Below are 26,965 nucleotides of genomic sequence, written 5' to 3' on the forward strand. Positions count from 1 at the left end.
AATGAATTAGGACCACTTCCGCCACTAGGCCTGTCTCATCTTGCCCTGATTCGCAACCTGCCTGCCTGAGTGCCAGAATGTTTTCTAGCCCCACGAATTCCTCCATCAGCAGTGTGGGAGCTTTTGGTTGAAACTAAATGGTGCCATCAGTTTGACTTTGAGGAATGTCATGTCCTATTGACTCCTGCTGCGAACAAAGCTCCATTGACAATTCATCCTTTAGGGAGCAATGGGCAGGAGGGCCGGTCAACACCATAAACAAGACCATTAGCCATTGCTGAGAGAGGCCACCTTAGGAGCTGAACAAATTCCTCAAGTCCCAGTCCTGCTCTGTCTACATTGTCCACCTAAAGATCTCAAACAGCATATACTACTGAGATCACCAAGTGCTGTAAATCAGGATCTCCCTTAATAGCTATCAGCTCTTTATAGGATCAGGGTCCTATTAACTTCCCATTGCTTGAAATAATAATTCCATATTCAGAATGAAAATCCCTTCAAGATGAAGTAGACTTTACCTGAAGATCCCGCAATGTTGTCTCATGAGTGTGAGCATCTCCTTCGAGAACTGAATACCGGTCAAGCTTTTCTTGTTCTTGCCCCAGCCAAACTTCAAACGCCTTTAGGTCTCTCTGATACTCTTGGTGCAGGCGAACAAGTTTTTCAGACTTGGTTACTGCTTCCTGTTATGAGCATTTAAGATGATTAAGATAGGGATACATTACCACATGCAGTGCTGATGTATTATAAGAATTCACTTTCAGAATTTTAGGAAAACATGATTATTAAATAACTGGCATATGATTTTCTAGAAGACTGAAACTTTAAGCTTTATGTAAAAAAATACAAAAACATAATACCAGGATGAAAAGGGGTCTTGAGGATTATTTAGTTGAATTAACTATCCATCTCTGAATTCCTTATGAAATGGAACATGGGTTTGTCAAAAAATGAGTTAATCTTACTTGTCATAAGAAGACACTTTTGCTAATCAAGAAAACTGAAATTCTTATATTGTGCCTTAAGTGAGGATTGGGACTCATGTGGATTTAATCTTCCATGTACTTTGTCTCATAAAGTAGGAATGTGCTTGAAAGTTATTTTTATTTTCTTTGTGAGGCCTAAATGAAGAATGATAAATATTACTGGTGATTATTTAGTGCTTTGGAAAACTCTCATCACCAGACATGAAAACACTTCTAAATCTTCATTATGATGTTGTCCAAAAGTTTTCATAAATTGGTTCATTTCTGGGAATTTTTATTGAGAATTATTTCCTTCAGTAACTTTCATGCATTATATGAAGGTTTTTGTTTGGTTCTGCCAGTGTTTAAAGTGTTAATGTTCATTTGTTCTTCGTGCCTTCACAGATCACCATTCCAGAAAGTAAAGGAGTCTTAAAATAAGCATAGGTCTAAGCCCTCCTATCCCAGTGCACCTGCGTGGAACATGGTTAGCAGTACCTTGGCCCTCTCTGTGATCGCTCTGTATCGCTCCTGAAGATCCTGGAACTCTAACTGGGTGACATAGTGCCCTGTCATGCCAGCCCCTTTGAGTTCAATGGCCTCGAGCAAGCTGCTGTAACTCAGCACTTCTTCACTTAGTAACTAGAGGACAATTTAAAAGAAAACAAAGAGTTACCGAGTATACCAACATATCAATAATACTGCTGAAATTAAGATATTTTAACTGTGTTGTTGACAAGCGATCTCAGGTTTTCCATCTATTGACAGGTAGATCGATAGATCCATCCATCTACACACGTATATAAAGTGTGTAAGTATATTTGATATCTGACCCAGAAGTCACTGAGATATTGATTCCAATTGCCTTTGGTATCTTCAACTTAATTGGTGCACAAATGGGCTCCTGACCCCCACTCCATTCCCATACCTCTCCCGGCCCCACCAACCCCCAAATCCCTTTCCCCTTCAGTCTTTTTTCAAACAGTAAATGCCACCACATGCCACCCATATGGCCATCTCAGACCACTGGAAGTCACCCTTTCTCCCAGCTCTCTGTCATTCCATCCATGATGAGATTCTGTTAGTTCTGTCTCCACGTTATATCCTGACATTTGTCCTCACGTCTCCTGCAAGCACTTTAGCCCACGCCACTACCACCTTTTACTGGACTTGTGCACCATCCCGCTGGGCAGATTTCCCACCACCAATCCCTGATCTGTTCCTTTTTCATACGCCACATAGCAGCCTGAGGGATACAAGGTTTTAAGACTATAAATGGAACCCTTAGCTTAAATCATCAACTACCTTCCCAGTGCTGTCAGGTTCAAGTGCAAATCATCAGGCCAGCCAACATGGCGATGTGTAGATGGGTCCCCGCCTCTTCTACCAGCTCACCTGACAGCACTTACCCTGTTTCTTCTCTGTTCCAGCAACACGTGGCCTTTCTTTTAGTTCCCTCATTGAGCCAGAGTCTCTCCCTCCTCAGGGTCTCAAGACAATGCTGATTATTCTACCTGGACTGCTCGTGTCCCTCCCCTTCCCCAGACTAATTTCTCTGCATTACATTCCTTCCGGCATAGTCTACAAGTCTGCTGTTTCAGGGAGCACTTTCCTGTCCCTCCCTCAACTCCAAACAACCCACGTTAGCTCTGTGCAGTGACTCTTTCACAACGTGCCACTTTTTCTTCATGCACTTGTCCTTGGTTCTAACTGTGTGTGCACCCATGCACGCTGAGGAGTGTAGCACCCATGCACGCTGAGGAGTGTAGCACCCATGCACGCTGAGGAGTGTAGCACCCATGCACGCTGAGGAGTGTAGCACCCACGCACGCTGATGAGTGTACATGTTCCCACCAGAATACAGTGCTTCTCTGCTTGATTTACCTAGAATCGAGCGCAATGCCTGCAGGCAGCAAATTCTCAGTAAATATTTATTGAATAAATGAAGAATTTCACCAGTCCATAAATCATTAAAATAATATTATGTGGTAGATAATTATGATTAGATTTTCAGATGCATGAATGAGAGTCTAAAATGTTAAGTGATTTGGCAGAAGTCACAAAAGGTCATTTAGTCATTTAAATAACTTTTATTCAGCATTTGCTCTGTGTTAGCCTGAGAGAGCTCAATGCATAGGATATAAAAAAATATTAAGCACCTTTATCCACTGTGGGAGAGAGGGATGTATGCATATTCTCTGTACAACTGATAAAAGATATATGAACAATGGAGAACAGGAGAACTATGTAAGCTTAGGGGGGTGGTGGTAACACAACAAAAAAACTTGTGTAAGTTCAGAAACGGGAGTGGAAGGTTGCGGGCTGCAGAGGCCGAGCTAGATCATTCCCACAGAGGCATGGACTCCCTTCTGTCTAATGTGGCTTTTTCAGGAAGCAGAAATACATGGGGGCAAGGAGGGTGGGAGAGTGAAGGAAATGAGGGTGACAAATGAGGGAGATTATTCAAATTCTTTAAAGCAGACAAGGAAGATCGGTCAGAGACTGTAGACAACGGGACAACGGGGTTCCCAGGCAGGAAAATGAGACATGGACCTTTATAGGAAGGTAACAGTAGATGGAGACAAGAGACAAAATTGAGAATTTAAAAAAAAAAAAAAGATGTTTATTTTTGTCGTGAGAGAGAGAGAGAGAGAGCACACGAGCATGAGTGGGGGAGGGGCAAAGAGAGACGACGCTGAATCCAAAGCAGACTCCAGGCTCTGAGCTGTCAGCACAGAGCCCGATGTAGGGCTCGAACTCACAAATGGCAAGATCATGACCTGAGCCAAAGTTGGATGCTCAACTGACTGAGACACCCAGGTGCCCACAAAATGAGCATTTAGAAGTCTGTTGCAATTTAGGAAAAGAAGGATAGATTGTGGTCAGGAGAGATTTCTGGGATAAAATCAGCAGGGTCTAATGCCTAATTCAAAGTGGGTATGGGGAAGCAGGAGCTGGGGATAATGAAGTTTCCAGCTTAGGGTATGCAGCAAGGGGAGACACAAATGAATGGAGAATGAGAATATCGGGATGTGAAAGCTTTGGGGGTAGAAGTAATACATACTGCTTCAGACATAGCTAAGGTTGAGGTGGAACAGGTCATCCAATAAATATTCCCTAGAAGAAGGACATAAATCAAAGGGCTCCAACATTTTATGTCTGAATACCATATTAATAAAAAGATTTGGAGTGCCTGGGGGACTCAGTCAGTTGAGCAAGCAACTTTAGCTCAGGCAACAGTCTCATGGCTTGTGGGTTTGAGCCTCACATCAGGCTCTGCACTGACAGCTCAGAGCCTGGCGCCTGCTTCAGATTCTGCCTCCCTCTCTCTCTGCCCTTCTCCCATGTATACATGCACTCTCTCTCTCAAAAATAAATAAACATTTAAAAATAAATAACATAAAAAAGATTTAAGACATATCCTCAATATCTATCTATCTATCTATCTATCTATCTATCTATCTATCTATCCATCTAAAGAATATGTAACACTACACATACAAGCAGCATGAAAATGTATGAAAGTAGAAATACAGGGGCACCTGGGTGGCTCAGTCAGTTAAGCGTCCGACTTCGGCTCAGGTCATGATCTCACAGTCCGTGGGTTTGAGCCCCACACCGGGTTGTGTGCTGACAGCTCAGAGCCCAGAGCCTGCTTCAGATTCTGTGTCTCCTCTCTCTCTGACCCTCCCCTGTTCACGCTTTCTCTCTCTCTCTCCCAGAAATAAATAAAACATTTAAAAAAAAGAACAAAAGGTGTGATAAAAAGAAAGGATTTTTACTTCCTAATGATGAGCAGGCTGCAGATATTAAGATATTGCAAGTTGCCAAAATTTAAATGTACCATAAAACATGGATCTCTGAGGTTTTCCTGGAAGAGAAAGCTTTCACTCACTAATAAAATAGTCACACACAAAAGTCTGGTTTAAGAAGCCATTAGAAATTATAGCAAAAGCCCCCTGTACAGTTTACCTACGTGTGCAGCCCTAGCATGCAGCTAATCATATTTTTACATAACTAAGGTATTCTGAAGAAGCCTGTCGGAGGACACATGGAATCGGAAATCCAGCTCCCACCTTGGCTTTTCCCAGAGAGGCTGTTTTCTCCCGCAGTTCTGCATACTGCCTTTCAGATTCATTTAGGCTCGCTTCCACGCTGTCCATCCAACCGGAAAACTGTCGGACATCATCCTGATAACTTGTCCACTTAGAAAGCGCTCCTTCAAGTTGACTGAAATGTATTCGAAAGGACAATAATCTACACTGAGAAGCCATATAAATTCAATCTGCCCGATCTCTATCACTGCATCTGCCCCATCCATCCATCCAGCAGGGAGCCCATCGATCAGGACAGGAGCTGGCTCGGGCTGGGCGGAATGGCCAGGGCTGATCAAATCTGAGTCTGGGTCCCTGGCAAGCATAACCTTGAGAAGCAGGGGATAGTTAAGTCCAGGCTGATAGGTCGAAAAGTGGGACTGGACATAAAACTTGGAATCAGTAAGCAGGTCCCGTGAGACCCTGGGAGAGGCTTGATGGCCAAACTGGGAGAGATTCCCTGTGGGAGGCTTTTCTGGAGCCAAGACTCTAGGGAGGAAGAGGATCGATACTTGAGTCCATTGACTTGAGCAGAACATCCAGGGGAGAGAAAAAAAGAAATTACTAAAAGAAGGAAGGAAGAAGCAAGCAAGAAAAAGTACAGTAACTATCTTGCATGAGACTTAAAAATCAGAAAATCATGGGGTGCCTGGGAGGCTCAGTCTGTTAAGCATCTAACTCCTGATTTTGGCTCAGGTCAATGATTTCACAGTTTGTGAGTTCGAGCCTTGCACTGAGCTCTACACTGACAGTGCAGAGCCTGCTTAGGATTCTCTCTCTCTCTCTCTCTCTCTCTCTCTCTCTTTCTCTCTCTCTCCCTCTCTCTGTCCCTACCCTGCTCCTGCGCTCTCTCTCTTTCTCTCTCTCTCTCAATATAAATAAATAAAACTTTTAAAAAATAAAAGTCAGAAAATCACAACGGAAAAATAGGGTAACATTTTCTGAACTGGTCTAATGTGCTTACTTCTCTTACAGGTAAATCAAGCACTCTTTCTCTCAATTATGGACGTTATGTTTTCAAGGCCATTAATCATTCGTGCCTAATATAACTACCACACTGTGGGTGATTTTGTAGCAGACACTCTGTGCTCCACCCATATTCACCCTCTGACCACACCACTGCAGCATCCAGTCCCCTGACTGCCAGCTCCAGGTCTTCCTGGCCTGAGCCCATTCTCTGGTCTCTGGAGCTCGCTCGGCTGGAGGGCAATACAGGTGACAAGTGCCTGGGATTCTTATCCCGCTGAGAGTAGCCCTCAGCTGCCCTCCTGACTCATGGAAGTTTCTTTCCAAGCATTCTAGTTCTGTCCGCAGTGGGTAACCGTGTTCTACGCGGGCTCCCCGCACTGCCCAGCCAGATCCAGCTGTCCACTGTGCTCACTGTGGGAACCTGCTTGAGAACATTCCCTTAACAGCTGCGCTTCCATTCTCCTCTCTCTCTCCCATCTGCTGCTGGTGTTTCCTAGGGTTACCTTCCAAGGAAACTACTTGGTTTAAATAATGTATCTTTAGGGACCCCTGCATGGCTCAGCTGACTGAGCCTCTGACTTCAGCTCAGACCATAATCTCATGGTTTGTGAGTTCGAGCCCCGCGTCAGACTCTCTGCTGTTAGTGCAGAGCCTGCTTCAGGTCTTCTTCCCCTCCTCCCCTGTGTGTACTCTCTCTCAAAAATAAATAAATGTTTAAAAAATTATAAATAATTATCTTTAGATGATGAAACATTTATTTATCTTTTACCTTGTTAAGCACTGAACAATAGCAAAAAGAAATATGTAGTTATATTAAAATATAGGTACGGTATTGCAGGCCAACCTGAACGCAATATTGTACCTACAAGTTTCTTTTGTTCTAATAAGAAAAAAGAAGAGGAAAGGAAGAAGGAAAGAAGAAAGAAAGGGAGGGAGGTTGGGAGGAAGGAAGAAAGGAAAGGAGGGACAAAGAAAAGGAAAAGAAAAAAGAGAAGAAAACCCTGGAATGGTGCATTACTGTGCTGTTCTATTGATCTTTTGGTAATGGCTTGGCAAGAATTGGCTTTCGTTTCACTTACCTTTTACAACGGATGGCTGCAGACGAAAGGGAAGCCCACATATCCTTCACACTCTGCAGCTGCTGCTGAATGGCAGGAACGCCTTCCGGAGAGGTATTCTGCAGGACAGATTCCCCTCTGGTCACTATCATTCTCATCTGGATCTCTTTTTCCTGTTTCACTGATAGTAGGGCCTACAGAAGCAAGTGCAGAAGTCCTTTGTCATTTGCATGCTTAGCATTTTTGGCTTTAAATGTTTCAGAGATCCTAAATAGGAGAATGACACACAATCCTATTGAGCCATGAATCTCACAGGCTGACTGAGTGCCAGGTGGGAGAGTCACCTGCTGGTGAGTGTCAGCCACCAATCACCAGTCACCAGCTGGCCTCCAAGTGGCCTCAGCTTCTTAAGGCTTGATCCTTCTTTGAATAATCCCTTCTTTCCACTGAAATTTTATTGTACTGGTTTTCAACAAGAGAAGAATAGATTATAATAGAATTCATGGACTTTCAAAGGTCACAGGATAATGAGCTTTATAATGTTAAGGTCTCTAGCACAAGCCGAAAGAGATAGATTAATTTATAGCATGTATTAATCTATATATTTCAAGGTCTTCACGGCACTATTCTTTTTCTTCATAAGAAGGAAGTTTGAATTCAAAGCTATAAAACTGACATTATCACTTAAAAGGCAAGGTTTTGTCCCTCTCCTTAATCTGGACCCCACCAACGTCTACAGATTCAGCCTCAGCTCTTCCTGGCCATCAGTTTTTGCCACAGCAAAGTGGAACTGCTAGCAATTTCTCCCACACAATGCTATTTGTTTTCCTTGGCTTTCGCTTAGGCTGGGATCATTCTCAATTCTCGGTTCAGGCATCAGACTTTCTGAGAAACCTATTCTAGTTAGTTCCCAGACAAATCCCTCCTGCCTCTTCCACTCTTCTGTGTGTCTGTACCACAAACACATCCCAATCTGCTGTAACTGTCTTCTCTGATTCAGCCTCCAGCCACTGACAATGAAATCCTTGATGAAAATAGCCACATTTTATTCATTTTTTAATCCTAGGTATCAAGACAGAGAGCCAATCTCCTGTAAGACAGCCAGTATGCCGATGGAAGGTGAATGACTGCAGATTAGTTATTTTATCATAATTGTGAACTAGAACTAATATCCGGGGATGGGAAAAGAATTGACTGAATGATCTAGGCAGACAACTGAGTTGACCAAAATGGGAAATGGCTTGCTCTAAAAAAGTTCCACCAAAATATATCCTAAGAGTAATATGTCTCTGATGTAATTTGAGGCTTGCCTCTTAACTATATCAGAGAAGTAACCACGTTTGGTTGCTACTTGAGTTTAAGTTTTGTAAAGTACTTAGGAGTGAATATGTCTGGGCTCAAATGATTCAGGGATGCTTAGGCAAGGCCACCCTCTGCAAACAGGGTCACACCCACTGTGCATTCCTAGATTTCTTGTGGACACAATGTGACATAATCACACCGAACAGATGGAGAGGTGAGAAATTCTGAGAAAGACAAATTCCGTAGATGAGATGCAATTCTCTAAAGACGCCCACCTCAAGCTTGAGCATCCTGCTATCCAGCACACTTTTGTCCGATATCGGGTGGCAGTAAGAGTCCAGCATGTGTACTGCATCTGCCATCCAGTCTTGTAGCTCTTTAATCCCAAGGGAGAACTGATTGTGTTCCGCAACAATTCGATCCAATCTGGATACTTTCTCCTGGAAATGACAGAACTCGTTTTCCGGCAGCCCATTCCACCTCACAACCTACAGATACTCAGACTGTAAAGCTAACCATTGGCTTCAAATAGCTGGAATCAGTCATGGGTTCATATGCTGCACAAATGCAAAGCAAGTCTGTATTCATCTGAGATACGCGGAATACATCTGTGATCAGAATAACCAGGTCAAAAGCAGAACAATTATAATCAACTGCCCCTCACTTTAGTCCCTACTCTTTGTCATGACAATTTTGACATATATTTTGGAATCAGCAAAATCTCTTCCTAATGCCTTGTGTGGGAGATGAATCACAGTACTTTCTAGCTTTCCCATACCACATTTGGCTCAACCGATACCAAGTCCCCATATGACCTACATTGTGACCCGTTCAAAAAGATAACTATCTGAGATTTCATAATAGCTCTACATTTCAAAAACTGGAATCACAGATATGATTTTATTTATTAATTAAAGGTTATATCCAACACAGGGAAGATTTTTTGACTATGTTTACAACTCTTTTTTTATGCTCTTAAAAGCACTCTTAAAGCACTCAAATATCTATTGATTTTTGATATCTAACTAAATGCAAAGGATTATAAAGATGCCCTCAATTCATTCTAATTTCAGGTAGATGCCAGATTTTCTAAAGAGAAAAAAGAAGTAACTTATTTGTAGAAAAACAACATGGGTGTAAACATAGACTATTTATTGCAAGACTCTACTAGTATAAATGTGTCAATGACGCTTTATTGAGAAGCCAAATTAGCAGACCAGAAGTAAGTCCACACTAAGATAGGTGAAGCCATATTACTGTAGATTCCCTACACTGTAAGATATGAAATGCAAAAGATAATATACGGGGACCACATGTTATGAGCCACATAAAGCTCAAGGTAGACCTGAGCTCACAGAGTTCAAGATGGGTCTACATTACACCTGCTGAATGTTCTAAATTAGGTCATAGCAGTATCTCATTTAGTTTTCTCTAAATTGTTAGAAAAGATATTTAATCAGTTATACGGATCATTGCCAACTTTGAGCCCTGCTCTGGAATCTGAAATGAAACTCTCCATCAACACATCGTTGAGAACCATGTAATAACATAAAGAATTCAGACAAATTAAAAAAAAAGTGATCCCAAACTCATTAAATGTAGTCCACTAAAATTTAAACTGCTTTGATTTCATGTTTTTCTGAAATAGTTTAACCGAAGATTGTTTAGGCCCCAAACTCCGAATTTTGCCTTGTATTCCCACTTTGAGTCTTTAAGATAAAACCTCTGGGAAACATACCATTTCAGGATCAAGGAGAACATCTTGTGCAATAATGGAGATTGGAAAATCTCTTCCATCTCTGAAACCTCCCTAGCTCTTGTCAGACACTCACACGAAGATGATGCCATACAAGTGTGTGACTTGGCTTGGGAGGCTGGGAAAGACACTCACACACCTTATTCCTGACCCAGCGGACACCCTGCATGGACGGGTGGCCTTGGTACCACACGCACACATAGCACATGGCAGGCGTTACCTTTGTTAGATTGCTTAGAGCTAGATACTGAGAAGACAGCTGCGACACTCTGTGCATAAAGCTCTTGCTGGCAGCTTGTCCTTCCCACAGCTGCTGAGCTTTCTCTCTTAGCCTGTTGAGCTGAGGCTCGTAGCAGTTTATTTCCTCAAGGACAGACTGAAAAGCACAAGCAAGTTACCAGTAAGAGGCTGGGGGAAAGCACACCGCGGACAGAGCTTTGGCCCAAAGAACGTGGAAATAAACATGGCGAGCAACTGGTGTGCCCCAAAAGCTGTACTATTTCCCAGAGACAAATGGGACGGACTACGGGACGGACTATGGGACGGAAACAGACCACACCTCAGAGGGAAGCCAGCAAACATAAAATCCGTTAGAAACAGGGAAAGGGCATGCTGCATCTCCAGATAGCATGACCTAACTCCAGGGTACGCCTGAATGCAAGGTTGTGCGAGAGGATTGGGGTAAAGGATAGCCAGAAGGGCACACGGTCTCATTACCTGGAGCTTCTGCTGTTCCCGCCTCTTTGCTGGCAGGTCGTACAGGCGATTGCTGCTTTCTTGCACCAACTTCTCAGTTTTACTCAGCCAGTCCTGGACAGGCTCAGCACTGACTTCAAAGTCCTTCATTTGGATCTTTAGATTCTACCAGATTTTAGATCGCATTAGGGACAAAATAAAAATTCAACAGCAAGTCCAAAGTGTTATAAAAGGCACTTAGCATTCAAAGCCTAAAACAGTCTGGTCCCCTAGACCTTGTTCCCTGCCCCCCCCCGTTCCCAATGTACAGAACATTCTATTGTTCACCTTAGCACCTGTATAAATGTTGAACATCCTTTTAGAGCTTTTTAGTCTCAAATTTTTCAAAAAGGAGTTTTTGCCTCATTATCCAGCCCACATCAGAGTTCACACTCACTTCTCAACTTCTGTCACAATTGTTGTTTATACCAGTCACTATGTATTTTATGGATTGTGAGTTTTTGTCTCATGCAGGCATGCCATGTCTCCACAACTAGCTTACAGGCTCCATGAAGGGAAGGTCAGGACACATCATTGGTACCTCATAGAATTATAAATAATTATTAACAAATATTTTGTCGAGTTTGATTAATGATGGGATAAGAAACAGCATATGGTTTGGGGTGCCTGGGTGGCTCAGTCGGTTAGGCGTCTGACTTCCGCTCAGATGATGATCTCACAGTTTGTGAGTTTGAGCCCCACATCGGGCTCTGTGCTGAAGGCTTGGAAACTGGCACCTGCTTCAGATTCTGTGTCTCTCTCTTTCTCTGCCCCTCCCCTGCTTGTGCACACGCTCTCTCGCTCTCTCTCTCTCAAAAATAAACATAAAAAAAGAAACAGCATATGATTTATACGCTTATTGTATTTTTTTAATAAATAGTTTGTTCTACTTTATAAAGATACAAAAAAATAGTAAATAGTGTTCTGTATTTATTACATAAGAAGTTGTGAAGACTTTCATAGATACTCTGTAGGTACTAATAGCTGTAAAATGTATTTGATAAAGTTTTATATGGTGCCATTTAACTTTAACAAAAGGAGCTATACCCATTATTACCCGTAAAAGTGCTAGACTGAAGTGAATTTGAAATTGATGTTACCATGCAGGCACACTAAAGGCTTTTAAGCTTAGATTTAAACTTACTTTGATATCAAAACTTTAGGTAGAGTTGTCAAAGAGCAACTCCATAAAGGTTAGCTGAGAAATCTAAGCAGCAGGAAATGCAGAAGCCTGTGGGAGAACAGCTCAAGTTCCACCAGTATCTGATCCAGTGTGTCTACACTGTGGGATCTTCAGACCCGCCACGGTCACCTCTTAGGGCGATGGGTGGCTGTAGGGATGCTTTGGAAAACCAAAAGTGCTTCACAACTGTAAGGTGCCAGGATCACTCCTAAAACATTCTAATAAAACTGAAGCTTCGTGAAGGCAGGGGTTCTCATCTGTTTTATTATCCGCTATGTCCCCAGAGCTGAGAATAGTCCCTGGCAAACAGAAGATGCTCAACAAATGTTTGTTCAATAATTCTATCGATTCATAAATTCAAGGTGTTTCTGTCATTCTGCTTCTGAAGTCGCATGAGGCCATTGGTACCTTGGAACAAACCGGAGACCATTACAAGGAATTTCGCCCGATAAAGAAATAGAGCTAAGGAGCAGAGCATTAGGGGCCCAGTCAGAGATCTAATGCAAAAACAGTTGGGTTCCTTGTATAAGGAGTGGGTCACAGGCTATGAGCAGGGGGTCTGGGGAACAGGAATAAGAGGCCTAATACTAAGTCAAACGACTCCTAACATTTCTCACATACTTCCCATCTACAGGGTTGTACAGACCTCCCATTAAATGTTCCTTCCGGGAGCGCCTGGGTGGCTCAGTCGGTTAAGCATCCAACCTCGGCTCAGGTCAGGATCTCACAGCTTGTGGATTTGACCCCTGCATCAGGCTCTGTGCTGACAGCTCTGAGCCTAAAGCCTGCTTCAGATTCTGTGTCTCCCTCTTTCCATGCCCCTTCCCCAAGTGTGCTCACTCTCTCTCCCAAAAATAAACAAACATTTAAAAATAAATAAATAAATAAATAAATAAATAAATAAATGTTCCTTCTGCATGTGTTTCCCATGATTTCTTCCATGGTTTCAATGACCACCTATAAACTCTTAAAACCCCATATTTATAGAACTGTATTTATGTAACGCTTTAAGCCAGAGTGCCTGGATTTGAACCTTGTCACTTACTAGCAGTGAGAACTTGGCAAATTATTTAATCACCTTTTTGCCTTTATTTTCTCACCCACAAAATAGATATAAGAGAGTTCCTAACTCAGATAATGGTTATGAGGATTAAATGCACTAATACATCTGAAGTGTTTACAAAGGAACTTACACTGGTAAATGTTCATTATCATTGCTACTGCAACTCTGTCCTCTCCGTTGGACTTGGTACTTACATTTGCTGCAACTTTCCTGGCATTACCTGCTGAATATTTTGCATTTAACTGAATTTTTGCTATCACCTCCAAAATTACTTTTTCTACCATTTTCATGTCTCAGATAATAGCATCACCATTCATACCATCTTCCAAACTAGAAACTAGACTCAAACTAAACTTACCCTTCTTCCCCATGGCTCCTCATTGAATTAGCCTGTTGTGTTTTGCCTTAAATATAAATTCTCTATCCATTCTCATGTCCTTATTTCAGCCCCCCCCCCCCATCTCTCTTATCATGACCATTATGAGAAGTTTTCTCTGGTCTTCCAGCTTCCCCATTCTTGTCTACACTGTGGTAGAGTTGACATGTTTTTTTTTTTAATGTTTTATTTATTTCTAGGAGAGAGAGAGACAGTGTGAGCAGGGGAGGGTCAGAGAGAGAGGGAGTCACAGACCGAAACAGGCTCCAGGCTCTGAGCTGGCAGTCAGCACAGAGCCCGATGCGGGGCTCAAACCCACGAACCGCGAGATCATGACCTAAGTGAAAGTCGGACGCTTAATCGACTAAGCCACCCAGGCGCCCCTAGAGTTGACATGTTTATCTCCAGCTCAAAGACCAGTAGGTTCTGCACTCAACCTTTCAGCTAGGACTTTTAGAAAAAACTTAAGCCGTAGTGTCCTAAAGAATCCATTCTATGTAATTAATTAACCTCGGTCCTATGCATCTAAAATGGTATGGGTTATGTTACAATCCTTGGGGAAAACTGAGAACATAAATGTTGTTCAGGGGTTCAGATAGAAACCCTGGTTAAGAGTCAAGATCAAATTGCTTAGCACACAAGACACTTGCTATCTTGCCCTATCTTCATCTCCAGTCTTACCTTTGCTGTTCCTCATGACACCATGAGGATGTCAACCCCTCAAAGTCCTCTGTTGCTGACACTCACAACACGCTGGCCCTGGACAGTCAGTTCCTTCTACCTGATGTATGTCATCCTTGGCAAATTCAAAGAATGTTTTGCCTTCAAGGTTCAGTTAATATGTCACCTTTCTGGTAACTTTCCTTGATTTCTCCAAGTGGAGTTAGTTGCATCCTTCTTTGAGTGATGGCCATATCCTCGGTGTATCTATGTTGTATTGCAATCATCTCTTTACACACTGTTTCCCTCTCTAGAAAGTAATCTCTCTGAGAAGAGAGAAAAGATTAACCCTTTTGCATTCCTAAAATCATGGCTGGTATATATTGTTTTCTATTGTATTCCTAATAGAAATAAAGGAAAGAGGGAAGAAAAGAAGGAAGGAAGGAAGGAAGGAAGGAAGGAAGGGAGGGAGGGAGGGAGGGAGGGAAGGAGGAAGGGAGGGAGGGAGGACGGAAGAAAAAGGAAGGGAGGAAGGAAGGGAGGGAGGGAGGAAGGGAAAAAAAGGGAAGGAAGATAGGGATGCTAAAGACAGCTTATTCTTCATCTACTCATCTATTCCTGAATAGTTCTTGAACTACGCAATCATGTAATCAGTGCTAGATGTACTACCTTCAACAATAGATGCTTCAGAGCTCAGGCCACATTGCACTAATGATCTCTGTAAGGTTATGAGTAAATTACTAGGCACCACACGACGGTTATCACTCTCTATAAAATGGAAGATGCCTGCCATGAAGGAATAGCCACCATTAGGAAGAAGAAATACAGGGGCGCCTGGGTGGCTCAGTTGGTTGTTTTGACTTTGGCTCAGGCCATGATATCACAGTCCTGAGTTCAAGCCCCACATCAAGCTCTTGCTGTCATCATAGAGTTCCCTTCAGATCCTCTGTCCGCTTCTCTCTCTCTACCTCTCTCCAGCCCATGCATGTGTGCATGTGTGTGCTTTCTCTCTCTCAAAAATAAACAAACATAAAAAAAAACTATATTAAAATAAAAAAACAAAGAAAAATTACAATAGTCTTGGGTTAGGGAAGAACTAAAGGAACACATATTTTCTCTTTCCAGATATTAATTCCCTATTATTATTTTTCCCATCCTGCATTAATTATGATCATGATCAAATAAAGGATCTCTTCTGCCAGGAAGTTTTGGTTTAAAGGGAAAAAATTACTCTCCATGCCTCTAAATGTTCCCCTAAGAGAAGAGCTGGTACACAAAACAGGTGGTCTCACAAGAAAAAAAAAATCAATTGTACTGTGGCAGCAATTATGTTATGATTCATTTTTAAAAAGTTTTTTTTTACATTTATTTATTTTTGATAGAGCACAGGTGGAGGAGGGGTAGAGAGAGGTGACAACAGAATCCAAAGTAGGCTCCAAGCTCCAAGGTGTCAGCACAGAGCCCGATGCGGGGCTCAAACTCACAAACAGTGAGTAGGACACTCAACCGACTGAGCCACCCAGGCGCCCCAATTATGTTATGATCCTGAGAAATTCAACTTAGGTTGTTACTGACTAAAAGAAAATTGCATAATCCTTGGATCTTTGCATACTTAACTCCTAAAAACCTACTACTTGATATGCACATTAGTTATAATATATCTTACCATCCACAGCATTTTGTAATCTTACATGGATATTTCTGTTCATTCTCCTGGAACAATTTCCAAACTGGAGGGATTTCACAGGAATGATTAAGTGATACTGGTTAAAAGTAAAAAAGCACTGTTCCTAGTGGAAAAGTGCACGCCTATAATAGCCCGTACCACGCAAGAAGCTATTGAATTCCTCAGCGAGGCTCACTTCTAAAATTGAGCTGTTCCCTAGTTATCCAGTTATCTGTTAATATTCATAGAGGAATGACCAAAACTCAGTGGCACTGTATTTGGGTATCATGAAAGTGTGGTTTCAACTGCCAATGACCACAGCCACAAACTACCAACAGCCTGTCCGTCTGGTCGGCAGTATGATACCTCGAGGGCGGATTCCTTCCGGTGCAGGTTTGAATGAAATTTTTTCCAATCTTCTTTTGCAGTTGCAACTTTGGCCTGGATGCCATCAGCTTTCTCTTTGGTCAATACAGTACTCAAAAGTTCTCCTTTAGACACCATTATGTTCAGTTTGTGCTGTCCATTTTCAGTTTCAGACAAAAATTCCTACAAAGGAAAATGCTAAGGTTAGGCATAATAAAGTGCTCTATGCTTTAAAATACATTGATTTTCAATTTATTTCTCGATAAAAATCACAGAGTAGAAATAAACCACTTTTACTGCATATATTAAATTACTAGGACCTCTCTGCATTCAGAATAATGTACCCCCTCTATACACTGGGATTATTACTCTGATGTACCTCCTATAGCTCCTGTGAAAATTAAGTGAGAAAAATCTGCTTAGGCTTCTCAGGAACAATGCCTGTCATATATAAAGAACTTTTATTAGCACATACATCTCTATTCATATATAAATAGAGCACACATTAGGGTGAATGAACTAGTTTCTCTTCACATAGACAATGAAGTGTTTCAGGCAGGGATGTATATGAAATTTGAGTTTTCCTGAGCAAAATTTTTAATGTGCTTCTCAAAAGATCCAGAGGCACCTTTTTAATCCACATAAGCACTGTTATTAGCATTAGTTTTTGGCACTCTTACCTGTATTTTCTGAAGACTTGTTGAAACTTCACTAATATTTTGAGGTATATCAAAACATTTGGCAGTAGTGATTTTTGCATTCACCAGCCACTGTTGGAAATCTTTGAAGGCTCTTTGAAATCGTTGCTGTAAAATCTGTTCTCTATTCTGACAACCCTTGGATGCTTGCAAACAAAGACTAAAACCATGATTTGTAATGTTTAAAGAAGGAAAAAAAAGATAAAAATGGATTAAAATAAAGTCTGGTATAATTAGCAATTCTTCGAATATGCAGTCACATTTAGTGATGTAGTTAATGATTTATTTATCATGCCTTAAACAAACTCTGGCTGCTTATTTGTATAAAACTATTTTCTATACAATAAGGTCCATGCTCACCAATTATATTCTTTAATTAAGCCAGAAACTTTTCCACTGTATGTACTCAGGTCTCTAGAAAATCGACAAAGTTCATTCAACTGAGACTTAAGATCCTCTGTTTTAGGCTCTGCTTTTCGTAGAGCATCCAGTATCTCCTATTAGGAAATAACAAGACAGAGAAGCAAGCACTTAATTGGGTAGTTTCCACATCCTCACACTACATGTACATAAGCCATACTCTAAATTAGTAGTGAGGGAAGAATCAACATAATAGATTCAGTAAAGAAATACATCCCGGGGCGCCTGGGTAGCTCAGTCAGTTAAGCATCCAACTTCAGCTCAGGTCATGATCTCACGTTTCGTGGGTTCGAGCCCCTCATCGGGCTCTGTGCTGACAGCTCAGAGCCTGGAGCCTGTTTCAGATTCTGTGTCTCCCTCTCTCTCTGACCTTCCCCTGCTCATGCTGTCTCTCTCTCTCAGAAATAAATAAAAAACATTAAAAAAAAAAAAAGAAAGAAATACATCCCAGTAAAGAAATACATTCAGTAAAGAAATATTTTCAAGATTCCTCATGCCAGGTAAGAGCATTTGGCTTGTCTGCATCCTTCTCTAGGCATGGATAGGCATTCCAGCATCAAATGTTGCCAAGTAATCAAATGATCAACTTGTCAAACAACTCAAAGTGAGACAAGAAAAAGAAAAGAGAAAATAACCTCAACTGCTTAATAATAGCCTGACTATGGCATTGGAAAATATGCATACTGTTTAAAGGTAAAGGGGAATCATTTCTTTTTTTAAAACACGTTTATTTATTTTGAGAAAGAGAGAGGGTACGTGAGCAGGGAAAGGGCACAGAGAGAGAATCTCAAGCAGGCTCCAAGCTGACAGCATGGAGCCCGACATGGGGTTCAATCTCACAAACTGGGACATCATGACCTGAGCTGAAATCAAGAGTGTCCCAAGCCACTCAGGTGTCCCAAGAGAAATCACTTCAAAGCAAAGCAATACTTACTTTGGATTAAAAAATAAATGTAGGAATCACTTTTATGTAATATGTATAGTTAACTCTCTATTTAAAAATGCCTTATAACCCACAGGTCTGATTTAACTAGTAATTCATTCATTTCATATTCACACAGTCATCAAAGATTTGCTAAATGACTGCTATGTGCCAAGCATCTTTCTGGATTTTAAGACCCCCAAAATGACTGAAGAGGTGATTCTTATACTTGAGGAGCTCACAGTTTAACAGATGAGAGAGACACCTGAATAATCACAGAACTGTGACTATCTAACCCAAAATAACATCTTGAGATCTAACAAGTACATCTCTAAAATCAAGGCCATGATCCCCTGAGTTACACGGGGGCTCTTATGAGATCGTCACAAGGAGCAAATGAGATCACAAGTGTCAGGTACTTAGCACAATTCCTGGCATTTCGATGAATGCTTAACCTGTAAATGATGCCCAAATATTTAAATGGGACCATATAAATAATGGTACTGCCACAGTAAAGAAAAAAAAAAGAAGGAAAAGAAAAAAAAAGAAAAAAGTTAATTCATTAAGGAGGAGTGCCAAGAAGATGAGTGACTATTCAGACAGCTATTGGTGTTACTGTCAGTATTCTCAGGTATTTATCGAAACATGGCCTAGATTTGTAAGAAAACCACACCCCTCAAGAACCCAGGTGTGTGTTGCATTCCTCATCCTAGCAAACGGCCCCACCTTCCTCACACTAATCTAAATCAGAAAGTTAAGCTGCATCGTGGCCCTGACAAGAGACAAGAGACAATGAAGTCCAGTCTGTGTCTGTGTCTTAACTCTCTTTCAGTTACTTCTTTCTCTCTGTATCTGACTCAGTCTCCATTTACACATCCATCATTTCTTTCTGGCATGGCACAATGTCCTTTCGATGTGAATCCTGTTCTCCAGTTTTCTCTCCTGTGTTTTCTTGTTCCTCACTAATTTTGGATTCTGGGACTATACCTCCACCTCACCTGTAACAAACCTCAAGACTGAGCTCAAATGACAACTACTGTAAGGCCTCTCTGCCCTCCTTCCCACCTATTGGTGGAGGCTTCTCCCTTGAGGACATGCAAAACCTTGTCAGCATCACAATTGAGCATTCCAATGGCTTTGAACCCATTGGCCTTTCCACCTAGACTGTGATTCCAAGAGAAGGGATGGTTTTAAAATTACTTATCTTAGTGTCTGGGCCAGAGGAGTCTAAGATACTTTTATTTACAAGATTTATGTTAAGTAGAAAGTTTCTCTCTGAATCTCCAAATGCTCCACTAGTGGTTACTATTTTACACCATATTGTATCTATTATTTAAGGGAGAACTTAGTAGTAAAACTTACCATATACCAAAAAAGCAAAAAAAAAAAAAAAAATGGAGTTTAAATTAATCACTTACAAATTAGATGATATCACAAGTGAAAAGCTTTAACCAAAATTTTATACTAAACAAATTCCCATAACTTATCACACAGATTAAAGCATTTTAGTAGAGTCTTTCATTATATAAATGTCAGGTTATATATTTCTGTCTCAGTTAAGTCCTGGAATGCATTTTTTTTTAGAGGTTGTAAAGGTTAATAGATTTGCTAAATTTCAAACATTAATAACCCAATAGATATTAAGAGAGATGAATTTCACAAACACAGTGAACAAGCTTTTTTGCAACATGACTATATAATTTATAAATGATAACCCATTTTTATATTTTAAAGTATTTCTTGGGTATCATCACTTAATTGCAAAAGGGAAAGTAAATACTTGTGAAGGTATATGATTACTATCATGATTGTCAACAATAACAAGCCTTCCCTAAGAGCAAAACAATGCTCTAAGAATCCTAACAAATTCCTTATTTTGTATCATTTTTCCTATGTACTCATTGTAAGTGAAGCATTATCTCCATTTAAAATGATTTAAAACATTTTTTTACCAGCTCTCCAAAGATATAATTGACATATAACATCGGCACAAGTTTAAGGTATACAAGTGCTGATTTGATACATTTGTGTATGACAGAATGATTGCCACCTCCAAGCAGTAGCTAACACCTCTATCCCATCACATAATTACCATTTCTTTTTTATACTACTAATAAAAATAAGAGGAAAGCTGAGCCTTGAGAGGTAGTGTATTATTGTCATCCAAAGCATGAGCTCTGGAGCCAAACCTAGAAGTAGTAAGCAGAGGGCTGTCATCTTTGAATTGTTAGTAACTGAAGACTTGTATTTACTTCTGCATTATCATGTGGACTTTTTATAGGCCTCACTTATTTTCAATAATGGCATCAATGTAAAAAAGGACAGCCCAGAAAAGTAATATAATTTAAATACCACCAAAACTTTCTTTTTAATAATTTCACTCATATTAATGGTAGAGAAAGGAAGAGAAAACAGAATAAAAATATTACAACTGATTTATTTTTTATATCAGAGTGAATAATCCTGACCACATGGAACTATGACCAACTTCCCTATTTCTGTTTTACAGAATTACTTTCTATACTTTATTCTACTGCTTATATCTAAAGGACAGGACAGGCGTCAGGAAAAAAAAAGAACTGTAAGATAGAAACATTATAAATAAATAGCATAAAGAGAAGAATAAAGTTTTATTTTGTGGGGTGCTATATTTGTTAGAATACTTGATTTAACACAAGACAATGTTAGAAATACTACATGGTTTTCTTAGTGGCTGAAGCTATTTTGAAATGATTATAACATAAATAGAAACAGAGAAGTTAACTTCAATATAACTTCCTTTTAAGGACATCCATGGTTCTGAGCATTATAAAACTGCAAATAACAGTCTTTTGAGAAACTATTTAACAGTAAAAGAAAGGATTTCGAACTCACTATCCCTTTTATGCTTTGTTACATTCATGTTCTGAAGGAGCTGCCATTAGTTAAAAAAAAAAAAAAAAAAGATCTGGAAAACACCCCGGTGAGCATGACACAGGAGTTATGTTGACGGGTTAATTCAAGCACAGCTGTCAAAACTACCCTTAGAAGAGCTAATCAGGGTGAAAACTAATAGTTGTGCTTTAGGAGATTACCAAACGCTTCTTTTAAGCTATAGCTTCAATCGCTTAATTGTTGGAAATAATTCACTGGCAGAAAACCAGCTATGACTTTCCGTCTATTTATGCCTCTACCCACAGGCTAGTTTTCAGGCTGAATGGCTGAATACAATATTACAAACTCTTACACCAGAAGAATGAAAGCAAGATGTCTGCACTAACTAGAAACGTTTCCTATAATAAATAATAACTCCTTCTCTCCTGTATCTGTAGTTTTACAATAGCCTGACTTAGGAGAAAAGGAAACAAATCAGATTTGTAAATTTCGTTAGGGAAATACTTCTTTAAGTCTGACTGCGGCATGCTTTTAGTCAGCTAGGATTTCTTTTCAGCAGCGATGGGAACCAAACAAAACTGTTAGCGGAACCACCACGGGAAAACAGGAAGCCAACTTACTTGTCCTTTCTGCCAGCATTCCACTATCTCCTTATCGGTGTTCTGGCTTTCCAGGAGGGCTAGCTGCTGAGCGCAGGCAGTCAGGAGAGCACCGAATCCTTCCAGGGCCTGCTCCAGCTGAACTACCTGGCCCGAGAACTCCTGCTCCGAAAGGGCCATTTGGCTAACCAGGTTCTCCAAGCTGGTCTGTGTCTGGAGGACGCTGTCTTCCCACTGCTTCCAGTCGGCACGCAGGGCCTGCATCTCGGCGTCCACGAGCTCACAGCCTCTGGCACTTGTGTTCTGTTTCACTGCAGGAGCCAGGGACTCCACTCTGCTCAGGCGGCTTGCCCCGATCGCTCTGGAATCCATCAGCTCCTGTAATGGAATATCGCCATGGCAACTGAGGAGGCCGTGAGTCACTTGGGCTGAGAGTTTACAAATGCGTACAGAGCAGAGACCCTGTCCTGCTAGGAAGTTTTTAGCGAGCATGCCACAAGGACTGGAATCCATTCATCCGCCCACCCCTAAGCTGTCCCAGCAGAGAGTTATCCTCCGGGGCGCTGAGGTTGGAGGCAAAATAAGCCAGGGAATCCGCAACATCCTGGGACAGACTAAACAGGACCTCGGAAGCCAGGCATTGTTTGAATATAAGAAATAGACAAGACATTGTTTGAATATACGAAATTGTTTTGATAGTGACATAAACTTTCGCCTGTGGTGTGTTTCTCCGATAAATACGTAAATCTGTTCTTTCTCCTTAAGTTGATGGACAAGTGACCAGGGATTGCCACAGAACAACAGAACTGCTCTCTGCTCATGGTCTGTACTCCATTTTCATCTCCTTCCAGTTAGATGGTGGCTTAGGTCAGTTCCACTCTACCAGGACTCAATGCTAAGCCCTCACAACCACAGGATGAGCCTTACTCAATTTCAAATATTTCAGTACCTGAAACAAACATTTTTATAGTAACTAAAATGAATCATTCACACACATACTTAGTCGAAAGGTCAAAGTAACTTTTAGACTGGGTTTGCTTATTGCTATTATTGTTACTTTTAAGAAACTCACCAGAAATTTAACAATGTAGATATCTTTTAGGCTTAAAGTACACAAATACTCTAAAGGACAAGATAAAATTAAAATATGTACTACAAAATAGGTAAAATAGTGTCATTTCTTTTTGAGAATAGATTCTTTTACTTAAAATCTCTCAATTCATCATCTTGGTGGGGGGTTTTAAAAAAATTTCTGTGTTTATTTCTTTTTGAGAGACAGAACATGAGAAGGGGAGAGGCAGAGAGAGGGAGGGAGACAGAGAATCTGAAGCAGGCTCTGCGCTGTCAGCACAAAGCCTGACATGGAAGCTTGAATCCACAAACTGTGAGATCACGACTTGATCCAAAGTCGGATACTCAACCGACTGAGCCACATGGGTGCCCTCATCCTCTGGTGTTTATTCATTTATATATCCATTCCTAAAAGTTTCTGTTAGTATTTATACAAAATTATGACTTCTGTTCTGGGTTAAACAGAAGGAAAAGATGATTATTTGGGAAAAAAACTTCAAGATGAAAATCAATTACAAATTAATAAGTGTAGAAAAATAGGAATGTTAAGTATGAAGCATATTTAATAGATTATGTTAAACATAAACTGTTTTAACTAACCTATATAGTACAGCTCATATTTCATTAGATTTGCTTGAAATAAATATACCTTCTCACACCTTTATATAAGAGCCAAATTTTAGTATAGATCATTTAAAAGTATCTAGTTATACTGTAGTCCAAAAGGCAATCCCATAAATCCTTACACAATTAGCATTTAATATACATTCCCACCCTTTCCTTGGCAGGTGATTCCTAAAATCCTTCCTTGTTTATCGGAGCATATAGTAAGTAGTGATTTGCTAATATATATATATAATAAATAAAACATTAAATAAAATTTAAAAACTATTCTCCAATGCATTATCTCAGTTTTCTTTGTCGTGAAAATGGGACATTTCAGTATTTGCAATCACTAATTCCATTCATCTGGATTTCGAACAAGAATGTCATCACTTTGAAGTGTTTTGAAATGGCTTGCATATGTATTTCCTTGTCCCGGGTTTAACTATTTAAAAACATCATATGTACACACACCCCTTATACACACATATTTGGCTTTAAGGTTGTCTATTCTTGGTGGTTACTCTTGGGGGTAGGGAGAGACTACACTGAAGGTTAGAGGAGATGCTTAGTTATTTCCTCCAAGGTCCCTCCTCACCCACCCACACACCAGCCTCCAGTCTGGCCTGATCCGGACCTCAGAGTGGCAACCTCTGCCAGGCTTCACTTTCTCCTTCCCACATTGCAATTTCTTTCTGCCAGTTGCTTCTCCTACATTTCTCATATGTTTGGAAGCCTTTTATAAAAGTATTTCAAAAAAAGAGCATAAAGTTGGGACCATTACTCTTGACTTTTCCCATAGCCAATTAAAGCCCTCATTTACCAAATGTATCGAATTTTCTTATTGAGTGTATTCCATGTGCATGATCTAATTGAGTCCTCAAAACCAACAGGTGAGGCAGGTACTATTCATCTTAATTTACCATTAAGACATTGAAGCTTGAGGACAGACATCAAGTGATTTGCCCAACACAGCTAGAAAATCAATAGAGGCAGAACACAGCCTTGGGGTCTGATTCTTGATTGAGCTTAAACTAAAAGTATAGTGAACTCACATCTGACAGATTAATTTAGAAACATCAGTTTGTGCATCACTGTTCCCTACTGCCCAGCAGGTTTCTTGAGGGAATGCCCAACCCTGGTTGAATAAATGGATAAATGGATGGATGAATAAATTAAAACATTAGTGAGAAATGTATCAAAGAAGGATTTTTAAAGAATCACAGAGATCATAAGAATTCAAAAGGTGTTTTATGTGATCATCTCCTTTAAAACCTACATGGTCATTGTAAGCTTTAAATAATACTTTCTAAGCACTTAAAAGTAAATTCTCAAAGTGTAGTTATTATTCTTCATCAGCTATTATTTTTAGGACTTTTATATTCTGATGTTCAGGGATCAGAACACAATGTGAATCCTAAATTCCTGACCACAATGACACTGTTTATTCGCAACATTTCCTCATCCACAACTAAACCAATTAGGGCTTCATCATTGCTTAATTTTTAAAATTTATTAATGTTTATTTATATTTGAGAGACAGGGAAAGACAGAGCACAAGAGAGTGAGGGGCAGAGAGAGACAGAAATAGAATTTGAAGCAGCCTCCAAGTTCTTAGCTGTCAGCACAGAGCCTGATGCAGGGGTAGAACCCATGAACCATGAGATCTTCCTTGAGCTGAAGATGGTCGCCCAACTGACTGAGCTACCCAGCTGCCCCTATCATTGCTTAATTTTTAGATTAAAATCTACTTTTTCCTTGGGGGTATTATTGCAATTTAATATTGAAATAACTAGAAATATACTTATTCCAGCTCCCTCAGATATGTGAATTTCTATTTTTTAAGTAGCCCTTGTAAGGAGTAAACTAGGTGATAAATTTAATGTCCTTTCAAGCACCGCCTTCCATTATGTTGTTGTACTGTTGGCTAGGAAAACAGATTAAACATCTAGCATGATATCTCCAAGTTATTATTCAAATTCACTTAACTAAATTATGTTATAAACTTTTCTATCACTGTGCTAAAAAATAGCATCTGGTTCCATCAGTCCTCCAAGCTGGCATATATTTCAGTCTCCCATAAGCAAATTTGCATGTGGAAGAATACACAGATAATCCTCCATTTTTGCTCACAAGTGTTTAGTGTCTTGAATTGCTTTTACCGCCCTTGCTTATGTTTATAATTGGTGAGGTGCAAGATCATAAACATCAACAAATGGAAAATAGGATATATTTTAACTGACAATCTTATAAACAGAACTTCGTCACAGGTATGGCATACTCAAGGACCAATGGAACAATGAAGCTATAGTATCCATGCACTTACTGACCTTAATTTTAGACAATTTCTTCTGGGTGGCTGATGAGTCTCCAGACATATCTGACCACCGGTGAAGTTCTTCCTTCGCTGAATGGAGCCAATCCGTGAATTCCTGGACTGCATCTAAATACATGAGATGGTCTTTCACAATCTCTTCCACTTTCCTCATTTTCTCCTAGTACACAAAGAAGAGGAGACTTTTACACTGGGCTTTTGAGAATATGAAATCAGACAAAACAACAGGTTTCTGAATAATTTCATTCCTCTTATTGAACTTTCTGTTTAATATCTTAAAATGACAACATCAAATCTTAATTAGACTGAAAGATTTTGAGGAAGCAACAGTTTTCCTTTAAATTTACTTTAGGTTAGAACAAAAATCTTTGCAGAATGAATGTTCTGTAACATCTCTCACTACTAACCCACTTAATAAGAATTATTATAATAACTACTCTTATTAGTTAGGCAACAATACAGTATATTATTACTGTGTTATTACAGTCTTATTACAGTGTAATTACTGTGTACATTTGAGGCTCAATCTTACAAGGAAAAGTAATGGACTGACTAACATCCCAAGTGGAGAAAGATAAAAAGCAAAGAATAAAAATAATCCAAAGACCGTAGAAAGAGAAGGATTCATGGGCACCCATAGGCAAGCGATGATCTTTATGTAATAACCGTTCACTAAATGTACAAATAGACTAAGAGCAGCCAGATCTCCTATAGTTCAAGCAGTAGTATCTTCTTTACCTGAACCCTTGAGGTGTTTTTCTTCAATTTAAAATACTAACCTTGGAAACAGTGATTATATCATTAAACTGTGTTCTTAGTTCCTCTTGAGCTGTTTCCTTGAAAGATTCATCCTCAGTCTTCTGGTAGAGCTCCCTGGATTTCGAGGAGAGACGGTGCAGGGCTACAACATGATCTTCCGCCTCAGACACGATGGATTGGAAGTGGTCCAGAAGGGAAAACTTCTCCTTCAGACCTGGCTGCAGTTGTAGGGGATGCTCCACCTTTTGATCCACAGACTCCATCCACTGCTCCAACTGGTTTTTCCACTCTAGATAATCATTCCATTTGCTAATCACAGACTCCAAAGTGCTAGAATTAATGTCACACATCACAAAAATAAGTTATCTTGACCCGTCTACTGAGGACCACGCATGAGGGCACTGCATGCATGTAAGCTGTTTTACTGAATGCTCTTCTGTGATGAAAACACTGCTTCTCTGACCCACAACATTTCTTCAAATGAAAAGAAA

The 26,965-nt window shown here is 40.2% G+C and overlaps 1 protein-coding gene across 1 annotated transcript in view; it reads right to left on the reverse strand.

Annotated features, from left to right (window-relative positions):
* The window catches only part of SYNE1 (spectrin repeat containing nuclear envelope protein 1), a 461,288-nt gene that overhangs the window by 216,071 nt on the left and 218,252 nt on the right, over positions 1–26,965 (reverse strand). The window contains 13 exon segments of the mRNA XM_039220107.1: positions 519–683; positions 1,464–1,607; positions 5,042–5,195; positions 7,108–7,280; positions 8,664–8,828; positions 10,365–10,520; positions 10,862–11,005; positions 16,194–16,376; positions 16,874–17,051; positions 17,252–17,388; positions 21,728–22,084; positions 25,711–25,875; positions 26,495–26,804. Coding sequence (XP_039076038.1) covers positions 519–683; positions 1,464–1,607; positions 5,042–5,195; positions 7,108–7,280; positions 8,664–8,828; positions 10,365–10,520; positions 10,862–11,005; positions 16,194–16,376; positions 16,874–17,051; positions 17,252–17,388; positions 21,728–22,084; positions 25,711–25,875; positions 26,495–26,804 — 2,431 coding nt within the window.

This window comes from Hyaena hyaena, unplaced genomic scaffold (genome assembly GCF_003009895.1).
Source record: "Hyaena hyaena isolate Hyena2069 unplaced genomic scaffold, ASM300989v1 scaffold_860, whole genome shotgun sequence".
In the NCBI taxonomy this organism is placed as follows: domain Eukaryota; kingdom Metazoa; phylum Chordata; class Mammalia; order Carnivora; family Hyaenidae; genus Hyaena; species Hyaena hyaena.